A 21,744-nucleotide genomic window follows, 5' to 3' on the forward strand; every position below is an offset into this window, starting at 1 on the left:
GTAACAAATGACATTTGTGACTTCATAGCATTTATTTTTCAAATACACATATACAGCAACAAGAATCATCATAAACCAGTTATTGATAAAATGCACAATAACGAGAACAATCACATTTCCACAACTGTACAGCGTCAGAAGTAACAAAGTCAAATAAGAAAGAAATGAGTGAGTTTTTCTTACTGCAGAAACCTCCAAACAAACAAACAGACAAACCAACCGACCATCCTTCCATCCATCCATCCATCCTGGGAGCGACTCCCCTCCCTCAGCCGCTTCACGTCTGCCCTGAACACAGATCGATGTGCTCTATTGGGAAAAAAATAGAACCGAGACTTTACTGTAGCATGCAGATAATGTTTATCACACCCTGTTCTCTTAAATTAAAAGTAGCTTCTTTGCAAACATAGATAAAATGCAGTTTTTATATCTATGTTGCCAGGAAACGGTTAACAGACACAGGTGGGAGCGAAGTTTGGGACGTCTCAACTCTTTATCACAACCTGTGAGTGAAGGTTAGAACCACACACAACTCTTTTTTCCAGAGAGCATACACAAACAGGATATACAAAGAGACCACTTGGTGAAGGGGAGGCAACAAGCAGACGGCTGTCTCTTACATGAGCTGCATGCAAGACGTTTCAGTGATGAGTCAGCAGGAAGCATCAACTGAGCTGCGTTGTTCAGAAAGGTTCTTACAAATCGAGAAAACAGGAAACGAAATCTGCAGCTGGCTGAGAAGATCTGATCCTCCCACACGGCCAAAAGTATGTGGACATGCATGGGGGGTGACTCCCCACTAGGGGGCAGGAGATCCCTTCGAGGACTCCACAAATCCTGGAATCTTTTCAGCCAAAAAGATTTTCTAAAGTAATCTGCTGAGTCATGTTTTAAATGATGCAGAGCTCAGCGTCACTGCTGCTGCTGAACCAGAACAAACCCCGCAGGCTCTAAAATGTAGAAGGCCGTTGGAGCTGCAGCTCAACGCCGTTTCAACGGAGATTGTCAAATTCAGGAGTCCACATAATTTTGGTCTGTCACCAACCCAACAACCAGCTGACGGCCCCGGACCTCAGTCTGTCCGAGGAGACGTACATCACTTCAGCAGAAATCCCTCGGTCGGCCCGGTTCACCAGACAAACCGGACAAACAAGACAAACCGGAGAAACCGGTACAACCAACAACTGGACAAACCGGAGAAACCGGTTCAGCCGACAAACCCAGTCAGCCCAGCATCCGTCCATCTGCTCTCCGACCCATTTTAAAGCACTTTAAAGCGTGACTATGTAACGTTTGACTGGAGAAATGACTCAGTCTTCTTCAGAGAAGAAGAAGTGAGAATTTGTGAGCAGTGAACGCGCCTTGGCTCAGAAATTGACCTTTAGCTTCTGTCATCAAACGCCTGCTGCTGTTACAACAGCAACGGATCTTAGCACGATGCTAAATCACATTTAGCATCATCTGAAAAGTGGCCTCAGTTTAGCAGGAGTCACGTAGCCTCGCTTTAAGACTCTGATTAACGTTATTCTAGCTACAGCAGTTTAAATACTGTCGAACTCCGTCTCGACGATTTGGCCGTGAAAGTTACGCTTTTAAAATGCCTTAAGGTTAATTTTCGTCCTCGTACGTCAAGCTTTAGCGCATTTACAAAAAATAAAATGAAATTAACACCGACAGTAGCAGGCACGATACAAATGTTTTCTTCATATCAAATACATGTCATATATCCACAGAGTACGATTATAAAACTGTGCCCAACACAAACCAAAGTTTCTACTCTAGCCGGTCTGTTTCTCTTTTTTTTTTTTCTTTCTATTTTTTAAAATCTTTTCTTCATTTTTTTTTGTACTATTATTTTTTTAATCCAGGTTGCTTCCTCCTGCCGTCACCTGCAGTAGCCGGAGATGCAGCACATGTCGGGACTAAACAAAGACAGCAGTGTGAGGTCTAACAGCGTTTTTCTGCCTTTTAACAAAAACTTGCTACTTTTCTTTTAGAGTTTTCCTGCGCCGGCCCCCGTGACTGTTCCTTCTACTGGACCCCTACAGTCTGCTTTTCCCTCCATTATCCAGGTTGTGTATTTCTATATTCACAAAACAAAATGGCTTTCGGGCTTACGGTCCATGTGACAGGAAGTTTTAAATCAGATTCACCAGGACGTGTGAAGAGATTCAAAGGGAGAAATTTGCTCTGCTGGGGCGCTCGGACTCCTAATGGGGCATTTACAAAAGGTAGAAATAATCAAAAGACCACAGAGAGAAATCAAATAGGTTTGGGCCTAACTTTTTTCTCATTACTCTACCAGTAGTGGCTGAAGAAGAGTTTCAAAGGTTAGTGAAGGATAAACGGTGATGGGCAGCTAAAAAAGTCCTGTGAAAATAACGAGGAAGGCATCACAACTCCTCTACGTGGTCGTGTTTTTGAGGTGGTGTTGGGGAGGAGGAAGAGGACGACAAGGCGTTCACAAGCCTTGCTTGGCCAGAGAGGCGGAGACCTGGTCGGCCAGCGTGGAGAGCTGCGGGGAGTCGGCCATGTTGATGCTGCCAGAGGAGGACACGGTGCTGAGCTGGTGGGGGGAGTCTTCCAAAGAGACGATCTCGGCGCCGTGGTCAGTGCGGGCCTTGGCCGTCTCACGGAAGGTCAGTTTGTGGCTCTCAATCTGCAGTGACATCACACAGGGGGGAGAAGTCAGACATCAGCTGCAGCACCTTTAAGTCTCCTGACTGAATCCAGCTCAGGATCTGATCGGGAGACATTTTGGGTTTATTCTCTGTGGACAAAGAATCGGACAATCCCATTGGCTCCTGTGGAAGATGTCACAGCCAATCAGAGCCAAGTTCTCTGGGACCAATCCAATCCAAAGTGGGAAGAGTTTTTCTTTCTTCCTTCATAACTATATTAATCATTTAGATTTTCATTGAATATATTTATACTAGGACTGAATTTGATTAATTTTTATTATTATTCTAAGATCTATAAATTCATATTTTCATTCATAAAAATGTAAATGTGTTTCCCTAAAGAACTGCTCCACGTGTGTGTTTATTTTAAACACACATTCCTGCCCGATTGTGCGTCAGTACTTACAGGAGTCCTCAATCTTTATGAGGGGGTTCGTCAGGATGGGGGTGTAGGAGGCTGAAGGGGCGGTCTGGGGTGACCGAGGGGGGGTGACAGTGGGGGAGGGGATGGAGGGGCTGCCTGAGGTGCTCCCCTCTGCTTCCTTCCCCCCCTTCTCCCTCTGTAGAGGAGCCCCAGCAAAAAAAAAAACAGGGGGGGTGATGAACAAGAGCATGCATAAATAAAATAGAAAAAAACCAACAAACAAAAACAACATGAGGACATCAACTGAAATCAAAATGTGAACTCATGAGGTGAGAAACAGAAGATCATGGAGGAGGAAGAGGAGTGATGAGGAGGATGAAGGTCTTATTCTTACACACTAAACGTGGATGAGTTTCAGGATTTGAACTCTTCCATCGATGTAAGTGAGGACAGTCGGGACGGAGAGTCCAGCTCTGGTGTTTTTACCTTTCTCTGTCCTCCCCCGGGGACGTGGCCGATGTTGTCCAGAGAGCCGATCTTCGACTGGACTTTAAACTCCAGCTTCTCGTTTTTTATCTCAATGTTTCCCCCACCTGAAGAGAGAACAGGACCATTATCACTAAGTTTGAATTAGATTTATGTCCATAACAGATTCATTTGTAATAGTAGCATGTCGGATCATTTTCTTTGTTTTCAGATCTCAAACAGAAAATTTTCTTTGCTGAAACTAAATCCAGAAACCTGAGAAGGAAACAGAAGTTTTTAAGAAATAAAACCTGACTAACTTTATCGGTGAAATTAAAGATACAGTGAAGTAAATAACGGATGAAGACAGAACGACCAACGACCTTTGAGTAAAGATTCACAAAATGAAATGACATTGAATCTTCATCTTTAGTCTGCATGACTGTGTTTCTCTTCCTCTTCACCTGGTTTGTGACGAATGTTGTCTTTGGAGCCACACTTCGATGTCACCGTGCTCAGGTCGATCTTTTTGTGCACGATTTGAACCTTCAAAGAAAAAAAAGACAGTTTCAGTTTCGGAGGAATCAGTTTACCTGCAGCTGATTCTGTTAGTCTGCTGAAGATTAAAACTGGAAAACTGAGATCGACCAAACTCGGGATTAGACACAGAGGTTTTGTTTTTCCGACTGAACATTTTTAAAAGCTCTTTCATCTAAAAATACAGAAAAGAGACGTTAAAATAGTTGACTTCAAACATGCACTGCTCCTGCAGCCATGCATCACAATGCAGGTCTGAAATGACCTCATCTTCTGTCATCGTACCACAAAGCACTCTGTAAGTCAGCTGAGGTCACAATCACAACAACAGGGGCAGTTTGTCGGAGGACAGAGACTCTTTGTCTCCGAGCTGAGACCCCTTTACTCTTTAAAGTCGTCACCAGAGAACAGAGTTTGGATAAAAAACATCCACACACAGGATTCATGCATGTTGGTCGAGGGAGATCACAGTCAGACCCAGTCAGGCTGACATTCGACCACGAGCATCACATGACGCCGAGTACGTGAGTACGACACTGTGACTGGACACACAAAACACACATTAAAGGAGCTGACGGTGCTACGTGGCTAATATTAGCATTAGCAGCTGTTCAGACAGTCTTAGAAGGAGCTTCATCCATCGTTGCATTGATGACATCACACGTGTGTTTGTGATGCTGTGCAAGGCCACAGTCTGAGAGCAGCAGTTACAGCAACTCAGGTGTGACACTGCTTTAACACAACAGCTCCGGATTACTTCACAATAACAAGCGACAGCTAATTTTTTTGTTTATGTGCAGACAAAAACTGGACAGGAGCTGGACTGAACCCTGGCTCTAATCTAAAGTCAACAACGAAATAACAGTTCAAACACCTGTGAAGCGTTGTTGGACTCTACGGGGTGAAGACAAATGTCTCTCGTCCAATCAAATTCCGCCGAGACCAAATAATTATTATGAAAACGTTTACTGAGCTAATAAATCAAAGGCGAAGTAGGGGCATTTTCCCATAGGTTTCAATAGAATCTGACAGCTTTAGCTCCCTGATAGCTAACTGGTGAGCATGCTGGCTTCACTGGAGACCTGAGGTTGGTGATCTTACAGCTGTTGATGCTAACGTTGGCTACGTAGCGACAGCAACATTTAGCTCCTTTAAAAATCGAAGGTGTGAATCAGAGAAGTCGACAGCCGCTCAGGCCGCCTCAAAGATTATCAGACTGTTAATAGGAGGTGTTAACAGGTCTGAGAGCTGACGGGGGGGCGGGGGGGGGACACACAGGAGGTTTCGTGCTCCTCAGTGAAGATGCATTCAGTAGAAGAAGGTTTTTGCCACCTGCAGCTCACCCTTCGTTATCTACTCACATTGCCACCACCGGGTACATGTTTTATATTATCTTTGGAGCCACAGCGGGACTGCACACTGCTTAAGTCCAACTTCTTATCAAGAATCTGAACCTGGAAAGTCGATATGTGGGAAAAGAGACGGTTATCGAGGAGGAAGCAGCAGCTGAGGACCAGCGCTGGAGAGGAAATGAGATCTGAGGGAGTCTGAGGCTCGGCCGGGGGGCTGACACGGGGGGGAACACTCGTTCTCAGTGTCTCTTACTTACTGACAGTATGAGCTTCACTTCAATCCACCTTCAGGTTGACTATTTCAGAGGTTTTCAAAGTGTGATGAGACGTGAGCCACATGGAGAAATCATCAAGTTGCCTGATTTAGCTTAGCCCAAATTAAAATGAATTTATTGTTAGCAGAGACCTTTCTTATTAAACAGCACATTCTGCCTTCGACAGAAAGATATGAGATTGGAAACCTCTGAAAGGCTTCCTGTCAGAGCGGAGGGAGGTGTGGTGATCGTAACTGCAGAGATACTCAAGTCTGCCGTTGAGTTCATCCCTTAAGTTACTCACATTGCCGCCAGCCGGGACATGTTTCACATTGTCTTTGGAGCCACACTTAGACTGGACATTACTATAGTCCACCTTCTGATGAAGGATTTGTACCTGGAAGAGTGAAGAGTCGAGGGGGAGAGACCGTTACCCCAAAGAGTCACTGAGAGCAGCGAGGCTGCAGATAACATTTAAATTGTGTGTAACGTAGCTGCTCTTTGAGGAGAACTGACTCACTAGATGACAGAGGCTTCATGTCTGAGCTCAGAAAACAAACTCACCTTTCCTCCACCGGGCGTGTGCTTTATGTTGTCTTTAGAGCCACAGCGAGCTTGGACGTTAGTCAAGTCCAGCTTCTTGTCGAGGATTTGGACCTGCAGGAGCAAGAAGAAGAGACGACAGTGGAGAAGTAAGTTCATTAGAGCTGGATCCATAACTTGGCTCTAAATGTTTGGTTCAGACCCTACAGAGCGGAGGAGGCGGCGTACGGTGGCCCTGAAGGGTCAACGTGAACTCCGACTACACTACAAACAGAAAACAGCTCCATCCGTTTGACAAACAGTAAAAATTGTTTGCAGAAGCTTTGTCTATAAATTTGTTTGGCTTTTGTGCTGCTGCTGACTTTAGTACACTTATTGTGCAGAGTATGACACTTCGCACACATGCTCAATATTGTGTGTGTGTGTGTGCTGCTAAACTTTAACGCACAAAAAAAAAGGTCCTGACCACTGACACATTGGTGCGTTTTAGCTTTTAGTGTAACAGTTACAGAAGTTACTGAACCAACAGTCATCAGGTTCCATCTTCTGATCATCTACTTCAACACAAACATCGGATCCTTTTTTACCAAAAGCTGGATTTGATGATCGTAACTGCAGAGATACTCAAGAGTCTGGTGTTGAGTTCATCCCTCAGTTACTCACATTGCCGCCACCCGGTACATGTTTCACATTGTCTTTGGAGCCACACTTAGACTGGACATTACTATAGTCCACCTTCTGATCAAGGATTTGTACCTGGAAGAGTGAAAACGTCAGCTTTTAGATGTGGAGATAGTGGAGATGACGGTTTGACAAATGAGCTGTGAGTTTGAGGTCAGCTGGTGTCGCACTGAACAAGAAGACTCTAAAGCGGACTTTCGTTCTGAAACTGGGTCAAATTTCTTCTCACTTCCTTTAATTTTCAGGACGAACAACAACAGGACCAAACACAGGAAACAGCCTCAGCTGTGCTGGTTTCTTCGTCATTCGAGGCACACATACTGTCGTTCCTCACAGCAGCTCTGGAAGCAGAAATATTCTGATTGGCTGATCCAGTCCTCAGTGGGAGGAGCCAGTTAATCGATTCATTAGTTGAAGTTGAATGATGATTCTGGCCCTACTGACTGATGTTTAACCAGATGCAGTCATTTCGTGACCTTTAATCCACTTTATGCCGAACTAAGCTCGTCTGATCAGGCGGTTGTCTGTTTCCCTCTAAATGAACATCATGTTGTGTTGAAGGCTGTAAACTACAGACAGACCAGAAACTCATCAGGAAAACGTTTACGATGCAAACTTTAGGCATCATCTACGTCCACTTTTAGAAACTGTCTGATGTTTTTTCTTTAAATATTTTTGTGCAGGATTCCAGAAAATTGGTGAGAAGAGAATCAGACCGCCTTCAGGTTCTGATCCGGTTTCATGTGTGCTGTCCTTCTGCTCTCTGAATCTGCCAAAAAGCTTATTTCTGCCCGCAGAGCGGCGGAGGCCTGTATGAGCTGAGGTCAGTGTCGCTGTAAGAGGCGGAGTCGGGTTACCTTTCCGCCTCCCGGCTGGTGCTTGATGTTTTCTGTGGAGCCGATCTTGGACCTGACGTTCTTCAGGTCCGGCATCGGCGCTGCAGCAGCCAGAGGGGCCGGAGGGCGGCTCTTCAGGGAGCCTGGGGATTTGGGCGTCGAACGCACCACTGCGACCTTCTTCACTTTGTTGGCCTCGGCTGCAGCCTTTGCAGAAAGCGCCTGGCTAGAGGGGGATTTGGGCGTACCCGGGCTGCTCTGTCCGCTCTTGGCATCTTAAGCAACCAGAGAAGCAGCAGGTCAAAGGTTTTAAACGTGTCAGTGGTCATGGAGGAGAGGAAAAGTTATTCAGGAATAATAATAAATCCATAAAATAAAATAAAATTTAAAAAACAACAACTAGGGACTATTTGGCTAGAAGCTGACCAAGTTTGATCCAGGTCAGACCGGATCAGACTGTGGCATTAAGGCCATGCGAGGCTGAAGGTCGTTTCTAAAGATTTTTTTTTTTTTTGCTTTGTTTTACCTTTATCATTTTTTGGAGTGGGAGGTTTCTTGGCACTAGCTGTATCACAAAAAATATGACATCATAAGAAATGTTGAAATGTTGCTCCTCATGAAATGCTATAAATCAAAAGCAATAATCAATGTAAAGTCCTCGGTGTGTACCTGGTTGTGCTCCTGGCTTTTTTGCTCCTGGAGTTTGAGATTTTGCACCAACGAGACCCTGAAAATGAGCAACAGAGTCATTCACAGGCTTTTATTTTGTTCAGCAATGAACATGCATGGACTAAAGGTCAGCAAAGGTCAGACAAACTGGATCAGTCCATCCTGGCTCTAAGATCCTGAACTGGGCTGCCGTACTTACTCCGGCCTGCCTCGGCCCGGCGCTGCCGGTTTTAACAGGAATGGAGCTGTGGCCGTTTCGGGAGGAAGTGTGTGTTTTGTTGGATGGTCTTTTTAGGGAAGAAGTTGGTTTGGTGGCAGTTTGAGTCTTTTTCATGAAGAAGGGGAAAAAAAATGAATGAAAAACAAAAGTTCTGATGACAGAAAACAGAAGGACGACAAAAGAAAAATGATGGAAAACAATGACATTGTGTCACAATCATGATGTTTTAGGATCATTCTGGTTTTTATTAGCTATTAAAACTTGTGGCTGCTCTTATTTATGTTTTTTATTTATTGATTTAGCTCAGTCCGTCTGCTTCTTTAGCTGGAGCCAACGTGCTGCTTGCTTTTTCAGTCTGAGAACAGAAATGATGATTGAAGCTCATCCAGATGATCAAAGTCATTTTATCTCAAAGTAAAACTAAATTTGGGCAAACTGACAGAAATAAGATCCAAGTTTTAATAAACAAGAATGACCCTTTTAAGAAAGACTACAGCTGGTCACGTACCTTATCTGAGGAGCCGTTATCCATCTTTGCTTGAGCTAAACAAGAAGAGAGAGAGAAGCATTTTAAATTTAAATTGAAAGAGTTTGATATCTAAAATGTCTCTTTTAAATGCACCCAAGTGTTTTGCTTCCAAATGTGAGTCTGTTTACATTCACATGGCAGAAAATAATGAGGTGAAATTAGTGTTGTGGGGTGGTGCAGCATGCAACGTCACCCAAAGTGGGTTTTTCTGTTTTTTGTTTTTTTTTTAGGGGGGCTGCAAACCAGCAGAGTGAGCAGAGATGGAGAGATGAAACAAAAAGCTAAAGTGGGGAGGGAGGACAACAAGCGTCTCCTCAGGTCAAAGTCACTGTCCATAGATAAAATTCAGAGGGAGTGCTGCATAACAAACGGCAGAAGCTGCGCTGAAACCAAACAGGTGGAAGGAGTTAACTGAGGAGGGCAGTTCTGAACTGAACATGACAGCACACAGACCTTTGAAAATAGGGACCGGCACCAAAGACTTTCTGGCTGGAGAGCTTTGGGGGGGCGTTTTCTGGGGTTCGGCGGTGCCGGTGGTCTGAGCCACATTGCTCCTCATCTCTGAGTCATTAGAAATGTCAGGCTTTGAATAGTCGGCTCTGTGTAACGATGAGTCACCGCTGCTGTTTTCAGCCGCCGTGTCAGATGGCATTTTGGGTAAAAGCCCGTCCTTCTCAGAAATGTTCCGACTGCTGCTTGCAGGATGATCTTCAGAGGGAGACTCAAAGCTGGACTGCGAGGGGCTTTGAGTTTGTGGCGGGGCTCCGTCGCCCCTCAGTCCGTCTTTGACTTGCTCAGAAACGGCTTGCTGTCCCTGACTGGCCCACAGGTTTCTGCCTCCGATGGTTGTGAGGTCTTCCACGGCTGTGCTCCGGACTAAAGACGGATTGTTGATCTGGGCCGGGCTTTCGGAGGCGTCCAGGCTGATGGCTCTCTGAGGGTCCACGGCTCCGGTCCACTCCGGGCTCCCCCTGTCGGCCTCCGTGTCCCGTCTGACCTCTGACCTGCAGCCGAGGTCTTCAGAGGCCCATAAGGACTCGCTCAGCCTCTTCCCACACTCGTTAGCCGGGTCCTGGGGACAGGAAGCTCCGTCCACAGCAGACTTTGATCCGTCGCCCGAAAACATGAACTCACTGTGGACTCCAGTGTCCGGCTTCGCTAATTTGTTTGGAAAGCAGATTAATGATGACATTCATAGCACTTGTTTGCCATCTCCCCATTGAAAGCAAAAATAAAGAAGTGACGGAAAATAAAAAGTCTCCTGTATTTCATCGACCAGAAAAAAAAGAAATAAATATAAAGAACTATAAAAGGTGATAGGCGAGAATCAAACTGAGAGGTGATTAATGGTGTTTAAAAAAAACACCTTTACGTGAAAAGAAAATGAGATGGACGGTAATGCATCACTGCATGACACGACAGATGATGCATTCCAGTGACCATAATGAACAACAGACCACTCAAATATGCATTTTCAGTGTAAGAAGATTTAAATGTGAATTTTTAATCTGATCCCGACTATGAAACATAAATCATTCTCCCCCAAAAGTCTTTGAAATAATAAATAAATAAATAACATACTAAAGCTTTTAAAGGAATGATCAAAAATCTTTCCAGTACGGAGTCTGGAGTGTGTCAGAGTTTAACAGCAACACGTCTGTGTTATCAGCATTTAAATAAAGGGACTTCAATATTCAATGTTCAAATTTCTACATTACAATCAAAACTTTTTCTTACTAATGTTTAATTTAATGATTCAATTGATTGCAAAATTTTAAAGGTTCAAATAAAACCAAATTATAAATTGAACATTATGAGAAAAAAAATGAGAGAACTGAAAAGCTATTTTCCAATTTTTAAAAAACGTTTAATTTATTAATGCATCATTATAATTCATTAAATTTCCTTCAAGGTTAATAAAGTATCAATCTAAATGAATTTATATATGAATATTCCTATTATTATTATTATTTTTTTTAATATAGTGGGAATATTTTAACTGCTCAAACATGTTCATTTCATTCAGGCTTTTTGATCCCAGAGTAGTTCAATAATAAATATATGTATTGATCACACACTAAGAGTGATGGCAGCTGTTTGTCCACCTGTTGTTGTAAACGTGGTCATAGCTTTTTGCTGCAGTAAATAAATGAGGCCTGAGTGCGATCGATAAAACACAGAAGCACCAACCTGTTGAAGCTGCTGCTCCTCCTGCTGCTGCTGATCCAACATGATGAGACAGAAAGAAACGACAGTCAGTAACAGCTTTCTGTCAATCATCACTGATTAACACAATCACAACAAATCAATGCAAAAAGCCGCAGAGCACGTTTTGGGTTAATGCTCAAAGCGCAAAGCAAACCACAGCTGGATAAATAGATCGGTTAAAATCAGCAGGACTGATGTTTCCAAAGGTCCCGCTTGGTGCAGCAGGAGACGACGACAAAAAGAAAAGGGAAAGACAAATAAAATGTTTTTTAGGATCATGCTGAAAGAAAAAGATAGTAGCAGCAGGAAGCTTTGGTCAGAAAACCTGAAGCAACAAACAACAATGAGCTACAGTTAGCTTAGCTTAGCTTAGCACAGAGGAACAGACCAATTTAGAAAAGAATAAACATAATTTAATACATAAGAAACACAAATGTGGCTGCACGTTTCACTTCTGTGTCTTATATTCAGGTAATTAATTAACTGACTGAAAGAAAATTGACCTGCAACAAATTCTGATGATCAATTTAGACAAAAACATTTAATGTTTCCAGGTTCATATCGGAGAATTCGCTGCTTGTTTTTGTTAATTTTTTTTATAAAGGTCACTGATTATTTTTAGTTATATTGAAAAGCAAATGATGTAAACTCCTTAAAGGTGCTTGACTCACTGTTTCCTCCTCTCTCCAGTCTTTATGCTAAGCTAAGCTAAGCTAAGCTAAGCTAAGCTGTCTCTTAGCAGGAAAGGTCACTTCCTAAAAATGTCAAACTGCTGCTACAAAAACAAAGGAATGCAGAAGCGGCGGGAAAGCTGTTGAGCGCTCAGCCAACAGGGGGCGTACCCAGCTGCCCCTGGTCTCCACACGAGGAGCGCTCCATTTGTGACAGCTCGGCTTCAGCTCCACCCGTCTGTGCAGGCATCTCTGCTGCGGGACAAACGCAGGTCAGTCAGGTTATTTATACGGATCCACATTAGCTTTGACGCAGCAGGTGCTGGTGTTCCTGAGGGAGGGGGTGAGGGGTCGGGGTGTGTTGGGGGGGTACCATGCTGTTAAAATACATTAAAGAAATTATAATAAATCAAAAGATTCTTGGACTGCAGCTGATAAAACCAGCTGGAGGCCAGAGGGAGGTGTAACTGCTCCAGGGACCAGAAAACGTAAACCTGGTCCGGCAGCCCGGTTCTGGTCCGGACTATCTGGAGCTGCTGAGGTCTTTCCTGTTTACAGCAGCACAGCTTGGACTAATAAACTTTCCCATGAACCGATGAGAGATAAAACTGGGACTCGTAAAAAAAAAAACAAAATCTCTTCAGCTGTAACTTCTGGGGACACTTTTGGTATTTGTCATGTTCACACTCAGAAGCTGTTAGACAGATCAACGAGCCCCCCCCAGTCAGTGTTTATGGTCAAAGCTTGGCCTGACCCCGACCGGAGTGACAGCACACAGAGGCAGCGTCGATCAGTGAGTCTGCATGTTGGTGGTTAATAAATATCTCTCTGTCAACACAGGCTGCAAATATACCAAAGAAATTAAGAGCTTTTGGTAAAACATGAGGGTGGGCGGTTAGAGAAAAGCTGGGAGGTGAAGAAACAAGCCGGACATTCACTTTTCTGCAAAAAAAAAACCAAAATGTTGGTAAAAGAGCAGAAATGAACGGATGCTGACGGTTAGTCTGCGCTTCGGGCGTACCGGCTGTCGCCTGCTCCTCGTCGGCCATGTCGGCCTGAGACGGTTCAGACTCAGATATCAGCCCGTTCTCACCGAGCGCCGCCTCCGTGTCTGTGGATTGAAGGGATGAGAGCTGTGGAATAAACTTTTAAAGAGACAAAAGCTGGACAGGAAATAACATGAACGTGACGGATCATTTCCCTCCACGACGGCCTCAGAAACCGGCCGTGACGCAGCCAGGAAACAGAAGAGATCACGTTCATACTGAGTGGAAATATTAGAATGTGAGGAGTCATCAAGATCAAGTCATTTATCAGAACTACATCCAAAAGAATCTACAATAAAACCAATTCATGGGCTGCAAATATAAAATAAACACAACAAACAAACTGCTGCTGCTGACAAACCCGACATGGATTTAATACCTGTCATAATATTATACTGTAAATGGTAACACAAAATGTGTTTGTTTACATGTGTTTTCTGAAGCGGCAGTGCTTTGATCCCTCTGGGCCACCGTAGAATCCCAGTGATGTGATGATTCAGCCTTTATTCAAACTAACAGCTACGTCAGCTGATACTTACTGTGACTCCTGCTGCCGTTTACCTCTGGGGGCGGAGCCAACTGCGAGCACCGCCTCCTGTAGGCGTACAGGACGATGGAGAACGGGAACGGGGAGAACGACTGCACTAAAGAGGGCTGTAAACTGGGGAAGGCTAAGCTACGCACTAATTGGCCGTACGGTTGATTGGCGGGGGGGTTGGAGGGGTAAAAAAGAGGGACAGGCCTGAAACTGATGATCAGATACAAACTGTCAGCGCTGAAGATTTATTTTACATCAACGATCCCTGAAAAGTGAACAGTTTTCTGCACGGCGTTCAAAGCCTGGTCGTTTATGAACTGAGCTGGGGGCCCCCCAGGACTGAGGGCCCCGACCCCGAGGCCCCGTCAAGCATGTCCTCTGTCCGTAACGTAAAGACGGATTAAATCGAAGCACTTTTAGGGGGTGGAGCTAACCTTTGACCTGTTTAACCGGCTGGATCTTTTCATTAAATCAGCTACTGCAGAAGTAAGACATAACTATAATACACCGTTATAATGTAGTTTTACTGATGGTTTCTAATGTTCAGGACGTTTAGAGGAGATATCTCATATTTAGTGAGTTACTAATAATTATTGCTCCGTATGAAATATTTTCATGTTCATAAACAGATGAATTAGTTTTAAATCTCAGCCCACGTGGTTTTAAAGGTTTGATGAACAGTCGTGACAGCGACATGAACAAACATGGAGGATGAAGAGCTAGCCTCATTATCATCATCATCATCATCCCTCCAGATTTCAGAGAATCTATGACAAGAAGCTCATTAAAGACACTTGATGCTGGAATTTTTTTGGATCAGGTCAAGATGTTAATCTCCATGACAACAGAACAGGAACGACGCATCATCTTTTCCTCTATCTGCGGGGAACATGGACTGTGTTTCCTGTGTCTGACCTTTCATCTTGGCATCTCCGGGGCTTCTGTGTCCCTGGACTCCGTTCTCCTGGTGGTGCTGCTCGTTGATGCTCATGTTGGCTAAGGAGGCGCTCACGGTGTCTCCAGAACTGTAGCTATTCGAGGCGTTGTTGGTGTACTCCATTCCCAGTCGCAGGTCAGGCTGCAGAGGATAAGAACCCAGAGACACATCAGCGATCCAGGACCAGGTCTGGATGTGGACTCATTACTGGATTCAAACTTGGGACAAGTTAGAAATGTGACATGCAAAGCAGCTGACGGATGACAGATGCCTGGTTTTAAAGATTAAATAGAAATTATGGCGCACTTTGTGGACTCTTCCGGTGCACCAAACCCGTCACCTCCAAACATAAACAGACACCGTGTCTGTGAAATCTGGTTATTTATACGTCCTGACGTGAGGTCGGGGCTTCATGTTACAGCCCCGCTGGTAAAAATAGTCCCTCCTGCTCATGTGCACGCCGTCCTCACTTTCTAAAACACCCACCGGCCCCCTGACAGAACTTATGCAGCACTTTGGTGGCCACATATCAGCCGTGAAGATGCCAATACTGAGCCACAGGAAGTCAACATCACAGACCCGACGCACTCCCTCAACAGGCGAGATGGGAGTTGCGTCAAATCTCATAAAAAGAGGATTACATATCAGATTAAAGCCAAGCCTCCGGTTACATCAGCAGTTTTCAGCTTGAATTATATTCTTTTTTCCACTTTCACTATCACACACACACACACACACACACACACACTCTTATAACTCCTGCCAGAGCACAGAGCTTATTGAGCTCTTATGCCATAATCAGTGTCTGCATCCAAACTGCTCTTTCTCTCCTCGTGTTTGAACGCCCAGCTCCTGATCTTTAGTTTCGCCTTCATGGCCACTTTGGAACACAAACAACTCAGTTTAATCCGACGGAGTTGCAGCTTAAAGCAACCAAACAATCACACTATTTATATCATTAGTATGGGAAATTATCATTAAAATGATGTTAGAGCTGCAATCTGAATCTGCATCGTTTGTGTTTGTATTCTTTTGGGGTACAAAGCAGTTTAATCCACAGTTGGCCACATCAAGCTGAGTCTTGGTGCGAGCAGTTTCAGAATTTTTAATTTTTTATATTAATACACAGCCAACATTAGCGTTAGCATGAGTCTTGAAGAAATGCAAGTTCAGCATCAAACCTTCAACCATTTCTGCTTTCCTTTCGTTAGCATGCTAACTTTCCCAGTCAGAGCAGCGCATTACCTTACCGAGGAAGCAGCCTTGGTAAAGTTAACCACGTAGCTGAAGCAAAACGTGGAAATGGAACAGGATTTTGAATAAATATTTTAAAATCTTTATCATCTTTTTTTTTTATTTCCTGTCCTGTTAATGAATCCTGACCTGTCAGATTTGTCTTGTGAACATTTAAAGACCGAAGACACCGACAAGCAAACTATCTAAAATTAAATATTAATTTTGAAACTTGAAGTGGATTTATCCACACTGTGGTGTTTCTGCAGAGACATCAGGACCAGAACTGTTGTACTGTTGTGTTGTTGTGAAGACCTGAGCTCTTGCTCCACGCCGTGGTTACTCCACTCAATAAACCTGCTCACTGCTGCTCAGCATTATGACCCCCTGGCCTTCTCCGTGAACCTTCATATCTCCTGACCTTGGCTCTTTAAACACTCAGCACAAACATCACGACTGGAAAGACTAGACCAGACAGAAGAACAGAAACACGCTCGATGGGAGATGCATTTGGAAATATCGCTGTCAATGAATCCTGAGAACAAACGTCCTCAGTGTCAGCGTCTTCTGGCCGATTCCTCGGAGCCAAAGAGCTGCACTGTTTCCAGAAACTACTAAAACGCACCACTGAGGCTCGCTGTGACACCGAGGGACGTCGGCCTTCATCACCATGAACACACACTGTCCTGCTGCTGGAGGGACTCAACAGGACACCTAACACAGATTAATCCAATAAATAAACCTTTTCCTCCTGTCGGAGTTATATCTGTCCAGCTGTTTTAAAATGATAACCTGTGTATTTATGAGCTGCTATGTGTACTTGTCTTTCCCTGCTGACGTTGCTCCATCTGGTTTTTAGTAGCAGTGGTTAGCGGCGGGTGAATTAGTGTTGGTTACTAATTTTTTGTAAAGTGACTTACAACAACCTGCGCAGCGGCAGTGATTTCTCCCACGCTTGTCGTCATTTTCGCGGCCTTATCTTTCACCATTTTCCTGCCACTGACACAGGAACATGACACGCCCATTCCCTTTAATCTGAATCCTGTATAGAAAACTCCAAATTGGTTGGTTGTTTTTTTTTTTTTGTTTTTTTTAAACAGGCAGTATACAACCAGTCTGGACTGGTTATGTACTGGGAGACAGACTTATGCTTTGTTAGTTTTAGTCTTTTAGTGTCTTTTGCCAACAAAAATATACAATGACACCAGTTTTGTTGCTAAAAACAGCCTTGTTAAAAAAGGGGGCTTTCCCAACAACTCATCAATGGTAGAGTGACATTTGTGTGTCCCATAGAAAGTCTGATGAACAGCGGACTCTCAGTCTGCACACACTGCTCCCGGACAAAACTCCCATTGTGGCATCACACATGACAGAATCCAAACAAGAGGAGCGCTGCACCCTCACCAGTGAAGACAATCCTTCAGAGAGGCAGTTCACTCTGCATCCGGGAGCTTGGTTCGTTTGGACAGCAAACAAACTCCAGGCTGATAAGATCTGAGTCCTTCAGCTTGATGAGAACACGAGCAGGGAAAATGTAGCTGTAGAGGTTTAACGTTAGTGTAAAGATCGTTTTTCAGAAAAATCCGCTCTGGAAACTGAGGAGCTTCTTCACTGGTCCGGTCATGTTGACGCAGACAAGGCCTCACAAATTTTCACCTGCTGCAGAAAGGGAACATGACAGCAGCCTTTGTCGCAGCTTCATGAGGGGGAAGAGGCCGATGCAGCTTGGCCCTCTCAGGGCCGTGTGAAAATGTAATCTTGGCACAGGCCAAGGAGAGATGTTGACACAGCTCCAAGAGCAATGCAGCAAAGCATGCAGCCTGGAAGTGTCTGAGAGCGCACAGCGAAATATGGAAAATGGACCTTAACCCTTCGGTCCCAACAGCTTTTATTTATTCAAGCTCAGTTTACTTTACAACAGGATTTGCAGTGAGAAAAGTCAAACAGAAATATTTGAACGTGCCCATTTGTATTGTGGGAAATGTAGGAAGAAGTCTGAGGTTTGCTCAAAAGAAAAATGGTTGCACCAAACACCCTTCACTCTTCACATTTCACTAAGTATTTAAGAGTTTCTCCCTTTCTTTGTCTTATAACGTATAAAAGACCTCAGCAAACCTGAAGCTGTGTCATCACTGTTAATATAGAAATCAATGGACTCACTTTGATGCTGCATTACAGATTTAAACGTCACATATATGCTGAAAGATTAAAAAGATTTGTGCAACGGGCCAATTCTGCCATTAAATGGCAGTTATCATTTCAAACTGAACTTCTGAATACAGGATCCTAACGCTGGAGAGGCAGGAGTATATTTAGCATTTTTCCTTCATGACAGTTGATTGATTTAATGCAATTTCACTGATTGATGGCTTTTCGGAGCGAAACCAAAATCAAAGCCACGAACAAAGATGTCCGTCTGCAGAGTCCTGGTCGCTCACCAGCTCGGAGCTCAGCTGAGAGACGAGGATGCTGCTGTCATGCTCGACTGCCTCTGTTTCTCTGACCTACTTTTCCTCCTCCAAGCCGCCGCCCGGCCTCCCAGCCCCCCCCCTCAGCCTCAGTCCAGCTCTACCTTTCTAACGTGGGCCCGGCCCCTGGAGAGGAGAGGCCGAAGGTGGAGCCTCGTTTCCATTTTGCCCTCCATCTAAAGGCTGGAGGGGGGAAAGACCTTGTAGGACCAGTCTGCACGTGGCCGTCTGCTCAGAAAGACACAAACATGTTCAGAAGCTGCCAGACGAAGTCACGTATTTGTTTTTCCGTCTTTGCTTTCAGGGAGTCTACCTGTCCACACCAGACGTTTCTTACACGATCAAAGCCGGACTGTCAGCTCCGGTCGGAGGAGTCAAAGACACGTCGCAGCATCAACGACAATCAAACCTGTCAGCAAAGAATTTAAACTACAAACAAGTCTGAAGGGAAGCAGGCAGATGATCCAGCTGCTGCACAGTTCAATATGTACACAAGACCTGGAGCGCACACACACACACACACACACACACACACTCTGGTGATACTGGTGCAATGAGCCACAGTCCTCCATCAGCATGGAGCCAATTAACTGAGCACAAGAAGGCCGTTTAAAGCGTTTCTTTTTCTGTTTAACGAGACAACGCAATCATGAAGAAGAGGCCAGAGACGCTCCTCTCTCAGTCAGTCTTGTTTTATTTCTGCTCAACACCGATGAAAGAACACAGCACAGCGTTATTTAAAACACAGAATCCATTCGTCTTCAGTTGTTGGCATTTTTTCATTGTTTTCTAAATTATGTTGGAGAAAATAATGGAAACCGTAGCTTGCATGTTTTTCTTTTGTATCTTTTATATATAAAATCAGTGAGTAGTCACATTTAAGAAGCTGGAAGCAGAACCAGTTTGGCTTCTAATCAATCGGCTGGACGGTTAATGACAGATTTTCTCAGTTGTGAAGCCGATATCTGAGTCAAACGGAGCACATCTGAGCGATTTACAGAGACGTAATCTACGAGCTGCCGTCGCCGGTTCCAGCCTAAGCTCTTTGGACCAGGTCTGGCCCGGAGCCGGCATGAAGCAACCGGCCGACGGCCTGCTAAATGAAGCACTTCAGTGAGGATTCATTTCATCCTGCTGACTCTGGAGGTGATGAAGTCAGCAGCCAAAAGCAGAGCAGAGACCGTTTTGGTCGAAGGGTGAATATTATTATTAACCTGCTAACTGCACTGAACTCAAACTCAACGGAAGTCCCCCTTTTTGAACGGGCGACTTTGTTTTTGACAGAAAATTCTGGTGGTTTTAAAACTGAAAGTTAACAGTTCAATTATTCTTTAAATCCATCTGTCTGTCCTCGTCTGCGTTCCGCTGAGAACGTCACCGAGGTTAACAGAGCTCCATGAAACAGGAAACCGACAAAAACGCTCTGCTGACCCCTGTGATGTCATCGTGAGGTCACCAGTTTTCTGGACCTCTAACGAGAAAACTTCAGGAGTTTGGCTGATTTTAGCAGCCAATGATCGGACTCGAGTCAAGGCCGCCGGTTAGCTGCCCGAGCTGCAGCGACGTGTCCCCAGATGGACGTTGACCTGCGTCAATCTTTGCTCATGAACGTTCACGACAGCATTGACTTCTGCCACACACACGGCGGCCATCTTGGATTCTTTTCGCCCTCTGACCTTGTGAGTTTGAAATCACCGGTTGAGCTTTTCGACTCTGAGGATTCGTACACTCCGCCGTAACGGTCAGGATGGTTCGGTTTGGGACCTTTAACTTTTTAACACAACTGTGTCACTGTGAGAGGCCTTCAGGGACAGTTCGGACAGACTGATCACAGTGAACAAAACCTACAAAAATCAGAGCTCGACCTTCAAGAAGAAGTTCAGCAGCTTCAAGGAGGAAGAGGAGGAGGAAGAGGAGGGTGGGGCGGCATGTGAGGCCTGCTCTCTGCCGACCAGCGTGCACAGAGCTGCAGGAACTTTCAGGTCTCCGTGAAAACGGCAGCACAAAGACACCGAGATGTCCTCATCAGAACCGGCTTCAAGCTGCGGCTCCGGCCCACAGCGGGCCGCCGGAGGCAGCAGAAAGGGCCGGAGGGAGGAGGAGGAGGGAATAAAAAAAAAAAAAAAGAGGTGTGTCCGAGGAGGAAGAGGCTCAGTCCACCTCAGTCCACCAGGGCCCATTGTCTGCTGGCTGACTGACCCGGGGCGGATTACTGAGGGCCCGGATGTGTCCGATAAGCAGCCCGGTGCTCCGCTCATGAAAAATGGGCTTGGCATCTGCGCACAGACGCATCATCCCGATTCCCCACCAGCCCATCTTCATCCTCATCCTCACCGCCGGCTCCTAATAAAGGCGGAATAAGAGAGCACAGCACCGGTGCTGGTCCACGAACACAACAGAATCTGACGATGAAATTAATACAAATAAAAAAAAGGAGCCGGTTCGTCCCAGAAACCGTCCGGGGCCTCAGAGAGATCCAGAAAAAGACCCGGGCACACAAAGAACCCCGGAGGAGTAAACATGAGAGAAATAACGCGTCGTCCTCCAGAGAGCCTCCAATAATGAGATTATAAATATTCTGGATTAGGACGATGTGAGCGTCTGGAGCCGGAGCTGGAGCCCGAGCTCCGGCCGATGGAGGCGGCTGCTGGAGCTCAGGAGGGGCGGAAAAATAAAGAGAAAGGTGTCGGTGTCTGTGGAGGGAGAACCGGAGAGACGACTGCAACAAATAAATACACGTTTGTGTGTCTACCGGAGACTGCAGCCTAATAACAGTTATTATTCAGATTATTATTCATTTTGATGGTCTCAGAAATACAGACAGCTGCTGCAGGAAATTGTATTTGAACATGATTAGACATTTTTCTGCCCCCCCCCCTCAACATCATGTGCATATTTCTGTCCGTGTAACGCACACAGGCCCAACCTCTCCCACCTCATGCAAAAAAAAAATGATCAAAAATCTGGAAAAAATAAGTGACAAGACGGAGAAACGCAACATTTGACGCTGCGGGTTCGTCTCCCGCACGCCGCCGAGTCGGCTGCAGGGCCGGCGGGTGAAACCAGAGACAAATGTCGGGGTTTTCTTACCTGAGCGCAGACAGCAGTGTTGTCTCTTCAGCGGCAGTCGGTCACACACAGACACACACAGACGCACACACACGCACACACGAGCAGCGGGTCCCTGCAGTGCGGTGGCAGGCCGCTGCGGGGCGCTGCGGGGCCGAGGCCGGCTGTGATGAAATGCAACCTGTGAGCCGCTCCGTCCATCTGGCCCCACACAGGCTGTCAACAAAGACACACACAGGGGTTATTCTGGAGCAAACTAACAACAAACAGCCTCAGAAATATTAATGACCGAGATTTAAAAAGTAGAACATGTTAATCACCTGCAGGAGGAAAGATAACCAGTAACAGAGAATAAGAAATAAGATCAGATAGAAACAAAGCTAGACAGTTAAATTCAAACATTAAACGTGGATCTTTAGCACACATGTGAGATCGGGTTAAAA

General features: G+C 45.1%; 1 protein-coding gene across 14 annotated transcripts; it reads right to left on the reverse strand.

The window, feature by feature from the left end:
* Nucleotides 1–2,520: 2,520 nt before the first annotated feature.
* mapta (microtubule-associated protein tau a) lies at nucleotides 2,521–21,385 on the reverse strand. Of its 14 annotated transcripts, none has more exons than XM_029527161.1 (17): nucleotides 21,323–21,385; nucleotides 14,510–14,672; nucleotides 13,032–13,121; nucleotides 12,182–12,262; nucleotides 11,322–11,351; nucleotides 9,111–9,145; nucleotides 8,582–8,707; nucleotides 8,383–8,440; nucleotides 8,240–8,278; nucleotides 7,735–7,988; nucleotides 6,218–6,310; nucleotides 5,958–6,050; nucleotides 5,409–5,501; nucleotides 3,975–4,056; nucleotides 3,532–3,638; nucleotides 3,088–3,241; nucleotides 2,521–2,659 (listed from the first exon to the last, which is right to left on the reverse strand). In XM_029527161.1, the coding sequence occupies exons 2-17, from the start codon at nucleotides 14,652–14,654 to the stop codon at nucleotides 2,655–2,657; spliced, it is 1,485 nt and encodes a 494-aa protein (XP_029383021.1). In that variant the 5' UTR covers nucleotides 14,655–14,672; nucleotides 21,323–21,385; the 3' UTR covers nucleotides 2,521–2,654. The 14 variants fall into 14 exon arrangements, with proteins under 14 accessions (XP_029383021.1, XP_029383022.1, XP_029383020.1 ...); XM_029527162.1 differs by having other exon boundaries at nucleotides 11,322–11,345; nucleotides 12,182–12,265; XM_029527160.1 differs by having other exon boundaries at nucleotides 11,322–11,348; nucleotides 12,182–12,265.
* Nucleotides 21,386–21,744: the final 359 nt, after the last annotated feature.

Source organism: Echeneis naucrates, chromosome 19 (genome assembly GCF_900963305.1).
Source record: "Echeneis naucrates chromosome 19, fEcheNa1.1, whole genome shotgun sequence".
Classification (NCBI taxonomy): Eukaryota; Metazoa; Chordata; class Actinopteri; order Carangiformes; family Echeneidae; genus Echeneis; species Echeneis naucrates.